This window comes from Kryptolebias marmoratus, linkage group LG11 (assembly GCF_001649575.2).
Source record: "Kryptolebias marmoratus isolate JLee-2015 linkage group LG11, ASM164957v2, whole genome shotgun sequence".
Taxonomy (NCBI): Eukaryota; Metazoa; Chordata; class Actinopteri; order Cyprinodontiformes; family Rivulidae; genus Kryptolebias; species Kryptolebias marmoratus.
Window position 1 is genome coordinate 3158313 of NC_051440.1, and position 9417 is coordinate 3167729.

The 9417-nt window shown below is 37.8% G+C and overlaps 1 protein-coding gene across 1 annotated transcript; it reads right to left on the bottom strand.

The window, feature by feature from the left end:
• Window positions 1-290: 290 nt before the first annotated feature.
• LOC108249206 lies at window positions 291-8397 on the bottom strand. Its single transcript, XM_017438436.3, has 12 exons — window positions 8276-8397; window positions 6971-7037; window positions 6478-6580; window positions 5605-5700; window positions 5150-5287; window positions 4870-5048; window positions 4653-4789; window positions 4388-4481; window positions 3924-4253; window positions 3688-3853; window positions 3468-3592; window positions 291-3094 (listed from the first exon to the last, which is right to left on the bottom strand). Exons 1-12 carry the CDS (start codon window positions 8395-8397, stop codon window positions 2777-2779), a joined length of 1875 nt encoding a protein of 624 aa, XP_017293925.2. The 3' UTR covers window positions 291-2776.
• Window positions 8398-9417: the final 1020 nt, after the last annotated feature.

The following is a 9417-nucleotide window of genomic DNA, read 5'->3' on the forward strand; positions in this document are numbered from 1 at the left end:
GTGTCCAAGTCAGCTGGTGTTAAAGTAACACTTTTGAAAGTGTTAAAAGGTTGACACCCATTTTATTGTTAAATTAACACCAGACATTGTTAATATTCAACAACACCGAGTGTCATATTAACATTACAACGGTGTTGGTGTTAAAATATAATGTTAAAAGTAACACCAGTGTAGTGTTGATAATAAAATATAATGGTGTTAAAAAGGTAAATAATTGACACCACAAGGTGTAAATATCAACCAAATCCAGAGGAGAAAAGAATATTCAAAACAATACACAGAAATGGAAAGTTCAACTTTTATTAAACCCATTTCAGAATTACAGACCTCCAATGCACAGCTTATACAAAACAGTAGCGGGGCACAATATATGTTCTTTCGTCATTATCAGCCGAAAACTGCCTGTCATAAGGTTGATAATATATCAGAGTAGAGACACAAATAACAGCAAACACATCATCCACAATCTCTATTCTGAAAGCATTCAGATGATCATCAAAACACTCTGTAATGACTTTAGTAGTCACAAAAAATGCTTCATCATCCTTGATTATGATGTTAAGAATTTTTTGAAAAACAGGCATTTCATTTTCAGTACTTGTACAGACAATCATTCCAATGTGGTATTCTGTTCCAAAGCTTTTCACCCATGAAGTTGTGGATACACAAGGCACATTCAAACTGGGACAGGACCTTAAGACCTCACTGCAATCTAACTCACTTGTTTGGTAATCTTTAAGACTGCCAAACTGAAACCTTTGAAAGTAAAAATTCTCCCAATGAAAAGCCAACTGCTTCTGGTGCTTCTTTACTAGTGTTTTAGTTATATTCTTAAAGTTCTTTACAGATTTCTTGAAGAAATTGTGTTTACCTTCAAATCTCATACACCACATATGGATGAGTGGTCCTATTTTTCTGATGCATCTGGGATAATGAATCATCAGATGATGTTTTGGAATCAACTTCTTATCTGTAAATACAGACTTAAAGAGTCTATGATGGTCAGAAATCAAATGCTTTAAGAAATAAGTCATACCATCTGTGATTTTTGGCGAGAACACAATATTGACAATTTGGATCAAAAGAAGAATTACTCTCCAGTAACTGTTGTTCCTGTCAATTAGATCTCCAAAAATCAAAGGTGTATTGCGCAAGAGGCACCATGACTGAATAGCATTGAGGCCCAGGTCATTGCTTCCATCCATTTTGACTGCACTAGGTCTGTTGTTTCTCTCAAGGTATCCGTAGTTAAAGCTCTGTATTCGTTCTGAAAGGGTGTTTAAATCTATGGAAGTCCAAACCATGTACTGAAAAAGAAGCTGAAGCTCATACTGCACAACACCTTCCAACAGGTCATGCATAATATCAACTGCATAGTTGTTTGAACAATGAAAATACTGTAGTGCATTAAGAGGACACTCTCTTTTTACACCAAAAGAATGTACAAGTGTGGGATTTTGTGCCACTGCATTGCAATGTTCTGAATAGAGCTCTTCTGTGCGAAAAATTAGGTCTTGGTTATCCTCACTGAATACTGACTGAAACTTTGTTTTATCAGTTAAACAAAACCGACAACAGTAAGTTGCACTGAATGATTCAACAAAACCAAAAAGGCTATGCAATGCCAAATTATCACCAGTAACCTGAACAACTGAACCTCTTAATGGTACATCAGAAAATGGCACCTTAACACCTTCCGTCTCAAGACATTTCAAGTCATTAATAAGAGGTTCCAAGATGGGACCAAAACCATACTTCTTCAAGTCTTCAGCATGAAAAAGAGAAACAAGATGAATGTTCATTAAAACTGAATTTAGCTTAGCTGGCAAGTTTCTTAAAATAAAATAAATACAACCAAGTTTATGTGAACCCCTTTTGGGTCCCAGAGGATTTGCTGTTTCAAAATCATCGTAATACAACTGTATTTGGAGTGCATGTTCTTGCTCTGAAAATAATGAGTGATTTTGGAAATAGGAACCATCACTGATGTCTCTATATATCCCATCTTCATGGCACTTTACTTGTTGAAAGCAAGTACTTAGTTCCTCATTGGTAAACAATGACTCAAGAGTTCCTAAAATAGGTACATACATAAATTTGTCATTAACAGGAATTTGACTGTAAACACCTGTTGTTTTATGCAAACGTGTATCATAACGCACTCCAAGGACATGCTCTATTGGTTCAACAATTTTCCATTTTTTTTCAAAATACCTTTGCCTCTTTGTTTCAGTGTTAAGGTGTGTGAATGGATTTTCCATGTTCTCAAAACATTCTTTGACTTTGTTTAAGGTTTGCTCATTCACTTCAGATGAAAGACATGTAAGAACAGCATCCTGTGCTTGAATATGAACATCATTAACAACCTCTTCCATTGAACAAGTTAAAGACTGCACAATATTTTCAGAAACTCCAGACGCTTGAACTTGGGCAATAACAGAGCTACACATGTCCATTAACTGCCTCTTTTTAGGAATACTTTGTTGACTAACAGAAGTACTACTCAATGGGTCATCAGCACAAACATCACTAATCTCAACACTATCTGTTCCAACATTGTCCACATAAACAGAATCTATAGCAATAGTGTCTCCATGTGCTTTCATCAAGTGCTTCTTGAACCCAGAATATGTGTAAAAAACAGATGAACAGCTATGTTCCCCACATTTCAAACGCAATTTGCGCCCTGGATACAAAGCATGACGAAATTTCAAATGCTGAAAAAGAGTTGAAGAATTTCTGTGCTGAACCTTACAAATGTAACATGTTGGCATATTTAAGTGTTGTTAATTCTCACTCTGATTTCCTTGACTCTGGGGCTCTCCTTTGTTGTTGCCACATCAATCCCATAAACTGTTGTTTGGATGAATGTGTAGAAGTTGAGGAGGGCTGCATCGTAGGACACGGCAAACACAAAGTGCGCCTTAAAAAGTTCATCGAAGGCAGCCACTGCAGTCTGTGCCACACAAGGAATGGGCTTCTGATCCAGGATGATGTAGAACTTCTGAATACTGCTCTTCTTTTCTCCAACGCAGAGGAGGAAGGGCTGTGCAGATCCAACTTTGCCAAGGAATGTCGCCATGCTTGTCCCCACCTAAGATTGAGAGATGGAACATTAGACATAATGGTTTTAGTTTCTCTCAAGCAACAAATTAAGAACACTTTCCACCTTCCTTTAGCTGTGAACATGCCACAAAAGGGGATGCAACTTGCAAGGAAACTCCTGTGAGCTTAAATGAAAAGATCGGTTCTAATGGGCTCATACAATTCTTTGTGCCATTTAATTCCCATAACCAATTTTTTGTTCCATTTTGTCGTAAAATTAACCCTGATCCCTCCAACTCCCTCCAAAAATAACTATAAATTCATAATACAAATAACACCAAATAATGACTTTACATTTAACAGTCTTGTAAAAATGAGATCAATTCACTTTAAGTGAAGCACAATTCATGTCAAAAATATACCTTCATAAACTTCACAACATGATCAGCTGCCTCAGTTGCACTGATTTTTACATGTTTCCTCCCTTTGGCGGTTGGAGGCAGGAGATGAACCAGCAGGAGAATGGCTGCCATGTCGCCATCCCATTCTGATAAAATCATAACACAAGCCATGTTTAGAGTTACCATATGAAAATTGATACATAGAAAAGACTGTTGAACATATTTATCTATTAATATGTACCATAATCACGTGATTCCTCCTGAGCAGACAGAAGGTCATGCAGGTGATCGCTCAGTCGAAGGCTTTTGCTGACAGTGATGACCTTAGGTTTGTAGAACGTTGGCCATCTTCCAATGAACCTCCCCGAGATGTCTTTTCCAAAGAGCATGATGAAGTCCTGCTCAATCTAGCAGAAGAAAAAATACCATCAAAACCCAATTCAAAAGTTTAGTTAATCAAATCTGAAACTTTCTCACCAAGCCTGGTGTATCCAAGAATCTTGGGAAGTGATCCAAGATGAGTGATGACTGGTCCAAATCATGTAGCATATTCTGTCTATGCTTAAATGTTGCCTTCATTTTCTCCTTAACAACATCTTGGTCTGATGCATGCTTCATTATGGACATTGCTTCTTTGCATCCATCACCAAACAGCTGTTCAGATGTTGAGGTCTCCCTCTGAGTTTTCGGCCCACCTTGATGAACAGACCTGGAACTCCTCTTGAAGTCACAAGCAGTGCTACGCTGAATGGTTTTCAATCGATAGGCCAGGTAGCCCTGTCCACTTTGAGGATCGTAGAAATGCTCCTATCACATAATAGAAAACACAAAATGTCAATTACATTTCATTCAAAAGGACAGTTACAAGGCTAATCCACATTGTAAAAAAGAAATAAATCCAAACAAATTATCACCCAAGAAGAGAATCGTCAGGTACTCACATAGCCAGCTGGTGAGCAATTATCTTTCAAATTGGGAAAGAGGGTGACAATCCCCAGGGCATAGGTAATGCGGACATTGACAGGAGGGACTCTCCTAAAAAAACAATTCCATAAGAATATTCATATTTCACATAGGGGTTAAACAAACTCACACCAATTAAGCAAAGGTTATGAATAGAAAACTCATTCTCATTCATTTATCAAGATAGATATCAAGATTAAATTCTGGTCCCCAATCAGCAAGCTGAGAATTATTGGTACATACCCATGACTTTCGATCATATCCGCCACTAAAATATTGACAAGTTTCCTTCTTGTTTGATCAGAGAGACTTTTGGTCTTGTTGTATTCTTTTAATACATGTTCTCCTTCTGGTTTTTGGTGCAGAGCTACATAGACAATCTGCAACAGATTTCACATGTCATCCTGCAATGAATTTTAAAATAGATCATCATTTCATTTCCCACCTTGACACAACTCACATCTTTTGCCATCTTACTGTCAGGTGGTCCTTCAGCCAGTCGTCTTCTCTGTGCTTTAGTTTTCTCTGTGATCACTGTAGAAGATGAGCTTGCTGTGCTTGAAGATTCAACTGACGAGGCTGACCCATCTTCAGAAGTGAAGGAAACGTCTGTCACCTCACTCTCGTCAATGATACCCACTGTATAAAGTTTAGAAGACTCATTAGTAAACAACTTAAAACTTAATATATTCTTTAAATGCATTAGAAGGAACACTTGTTTTAATGCTTTTAAATCTTACCAAAGTGCTTAGCGACTACTTTGAAAGATACTGTAGCAGACCTCAAGAGTTCATCAAAAATATCAGCATCCACATCAACTCCAGAAGAGTCCTTCAGGTCTACACAGATTTCACTTGCCAAACTGAATTTAGCATGAACTACAAGGAAACAAAAATACTCATCTTAACATGCTAATTTATAGCATTTGGTTAGAACTGGTAAAGGACAATTACATTCATAATTAGAAAATATCTGAAATAACATTTTCAGACAATGAACTGGCAATGGTGGTTGAAATTGTACATCTTTAATTTTGCCCATATTGTTAGCAGACAGTTCACCAAAATTTGACACAAACATTTTTATGAAAATAATTAATAAGCATTCTGGATATGATATGAGATAATGAAACTACCTTAAGCTTACTTCATTTAAATGGCAGCTGCCACAACAACATAATTAGTGCTCAACTTACCCTCGTGCATGAATTTCAAGTAATCATAGCAGTCATCTGTCACTGGAACCCGAACCCATTTCTGGACTGTCTGATACTCCACTTGAACCAGCATTTCTGCATAACAAAAAAAGGACACGGTCTAAGTTTTGACACCTTACAGATATTTTAAACCAATCTTTTATCACTTCCACTATCACTTTGAACACCTAAGCTCTGATATAAACTTCATCCAAGCTAGAGTGTTGAGCTAGCTAGCAAGACAGAATCCGCTTCCATTTCGGCTAGCCGTAAAGTGGCATTTTACACTCTTGCTTTGCGACCGCTATAGTCTACGGAGCCTCTAGGGCTCATGGAGAAAAGTTTTTCCGCTATCTTTTGAGTTTCCTCTCAAAAGTTTAGCTTTACCTAGCAACACTTTATTGCAAAGTTGACGAACCACAGCCACAATAAAACCACAAATTATATAAAATTATATATAAAAATTATATAAAATTGTTTTAAATATTCGACATTTATGTTGGATTAAAACCTTTATTATTATTATTTTCAGTGTAATTAACTGCTTCATTGATGTAATGAACAACTTCGCCACGTAATTTAAAAGAGCCCCACATGCTCGCGGAGGCTAGCCGTTTGCAATGTTAGCTTTTTAGATACACACCACCAATATTTCAAATAATACAACTATACAAGTATTTTACATGGTTTAAAATGACAACTAGAACTTACCAAATACAACAGAATTTGAATTTACCGTTCGCCTAGATTTGGCAAAACGGCGGGACCTTGAATTTGGCGAATTTTCCATCCAAAATGGTTTAAATATCGTGTACTCAAACTAAAAAGCACATTTCCAACGAAACAATAGCCATGTATGAATATTTAGCTTACCTTTAGGAAAGAATTGTGTCTTTCGTCTGCGAAAAGAAGCCGTACCGACCGAGTGACTGGTGTGGAGACCGAAAGTCCAACGCACTCTGCAGCCGAGGCGGGGCTTAAGCAACACAAACCAATTAACACTGGAATTTAACAAAGCAAATATGATGGAAGTTACACTGGCTGTGTTATTTTAAAGCTGTGTGATGTTAAAACAACACTCACACTCTTTATTTAACACTACACCTGAGATTTTAACACTGGCATTTTTGCTGTGTACATGGACGATTCTACATAGAAACACAGGTAAGTACTTAGAAATGTTTTCCTTACTTTGTGCACGTAGAGAACACCAGCAAATGGCCTCCCCAGCATAGGTGACAGTTACCACAGATGAGAAACCAGATGGGGCCCTCCCTCACCAGGCAAAATCAGTCCAAATTTTCATGTCCAGGTGTCCCCCAGCCATACTAAAGTTTCTGAGAATGACCAAGTTTAGGGTAAGCACCTTCTCAGCTATGTCACAACCCTGAGTTTTCACCACAGGGTTGCCCTCCCTTCTCACTCTCTTGACCCTAACAATGTCATGACAAGACAGAGAAGGGACATGTTATGTTAGGTTTTTCTCCAGCATCTGGAGTTTTCTTAGCAAGTTTAGTTCTTCAGTTAGTGTTCTGTAATAACAACACCTCTGGATCAACCCAATCAGCTTCTTGATAGCTTTTTTTTTTCTTTTCTTCTTAGATCCAGTCTTTAACAGAACACATTGCTCTTTCAGCAACTTTATTAGTGAGGCTGTTGAAAGAGCAATCTCACTAATGAGGTTTTAGGGTATACAACCAACCACTAATGAGGTTTCAGCAACCTCATTGGTGCTTCATTGTATACCCTGAGTTTTAAGCAGAGTCTGAACTGGCCGTATTTGAAATGCATTGCGTTATCTATCTTCAGATAGATTATTTTCATTTCCTCTGAGATTCATCATCAGGGCCTCAGATATTGGCTTCCCTGAAGACTGTTTCAGGGGATAAACTGTGATTTTCCCTGGACCATTATCAACAAAAACCACAAAATATTTTATGATCTCGTTTTGTTTTCCTAGACAGGGGCCCGGCTATATCAGCAGAGAAATTCTTCCCCTTATCTTCACAGCTGATCTTGGTGTGTTCTATAGTTAGAGCTTTCAACAGCCCTCTTTCTGTATCAACAGACATTATTTTCCTTATTTATTTATTTTTTGTTCTTGTTTCTCTGCTTCCGCTTAAAGAAAAAAATGGTTCTTGGGTCTCCCAATTTAATGGGATAAATTTTAATACAATTTTATCACTCTATTTACATACTTCTCACACTCCTCACTCCTTATCTCCAAAGATCAGAAGCTCCCTCTTAAGGCTGATTTATACTCTACAAGAAGTGAAGAAATCTGCTCTCACTGACGTAGTTGCATGACGAAAATCACGTCATTTTGTTCGCACGGGAACTCTCAGAGTACATTCTGTGCACAAGGTCATGGCAGAACGTTTTCTGGCAGCGGTATTCCTCAAGTATTGTGTGATTTGTCAGAATTTTGTTGTTAGTGTGTTTGTTTATGTGGAAAAGCGGGTGATCATTAATGGATTAATTTTACTTCTATTATTTTGCTAAAAAGCTGCTGGTTGAGGTTTTTAGAAAAAATAGCTTTCTTTACAACTGTTCCAGCAAAATTTATGGAAGGTAGTCAAACAGTAAAGAACTAGTGAAAGGACATAGAACAGTTATTGTGTACAAAGGAGACAGAGCAGAGACACAAGCGGCTCTTTGTAACTGTGCTGACCTGGAGGGATTACACCTCAGATGGGCAGCATAATCCTGGATGGGAGGGATTATGCCATGGCCAGGCAGTGTAGTGTTAGCTGGGAGGAAATATGGCAGGCAGCGTAGGGACTCATTCCCCATGTTCGCTCGTTATTGTACCTCTTTTTGACAAACTTGCAAATGCCAAACATCATTTATTGTCTAAGTCTGTATAATAAAAATGTCTGGTCGTGGTAAGGAAAGCAAAACTCTATACATGAATGGAAAAGTGGAAATCTCTACCCATCTCTTATGGGAAGGGTAGCTTCAATTAAAATGATGGGTTTGCCTAGAATTAATTACTTATTCTCAATGATCCAAAATAAACCATCATCTGATTGGTTTAGATCACAGGATTCCTTTATCTCTAAGTTTCTTTGGAAAGATAAACCCCCACGTATTAGCTTAAAAACACTGCAGAAGACCAAAGATAAAGGAGGACTAGAGCTGCCCAACTTCTATCATTACTTTTTACCCAATAGGTTACAATAGATCTCAAGATGGGTAAAACATAATCCCCTTGATGAATCCTGGTTAGAGGTAGAACAGACACTATGCAACAATATAGTGATTTCGGACCTTCCATTCATTTGCTCAAACATAAAACGGCATGTATGCTCCAAGAGCATTAATGTTAGCTCCTCTCTGAAAGCATAGTGGGAGTTTCTTAAAATGATACAGTCTTCACTAATCCCATGCAAACGTACACCCATCTGGAACAACCCTGACATCCTACAACATAATAATATGATAAACTTTCTGGGTTGGGGATGCAAAGAAATTGTCAGAAGGGGGGAACACTGAGGCGAACCCAGAGCGCAGACTCATGTTTTTTTTAAATAAAACTAATTTATTCGAATAAAAAAATAACCAAAACAATGGGCTGACGAGGCAGCAAAACTAATAATAACAAAAATCCAAAATCAAGGAACAAAGCAAGGCTTAACCAAACGTGACTACCATGGACCAAGTGGAAAACACAGCAAAAACGGAATGACCCAGTAGGGAATGAAGAGCAAAGACCGGTATATGAAGGCTGAGGATCAGGAGGAAAATGGGCACAGGTGAGTGATAACAAACAGGTGAAAATGATGGCAGTGATTAAGTAGTCATGGTAATGTG

Bases quoted from the DNA above. Each gene is read 5' to 3' on its own strand.
- LOC108249206 (XM_017438436.3), bottom strand. From the start codon at position 8,397: ATGGGGAATGAGTCCCTACGCTGCCTGCCATATTTCCTCCCAGCTAAC. The intron at 6,581-6,970 runs GTGCTTACCCTA...GTGTTGCTTAAG, and splicing joins GTTGTGACATAGCTGAGAAG to CCCCGCCTCGGCTGCAGAGT. The intron at 3,854-3,923 runs GTGAGAAAGTTT...TTCTTCTGCTAG, and splicing joins TCTTGGATACACCAGGCTTG to ATTGAGCAGGACTTCATCAT.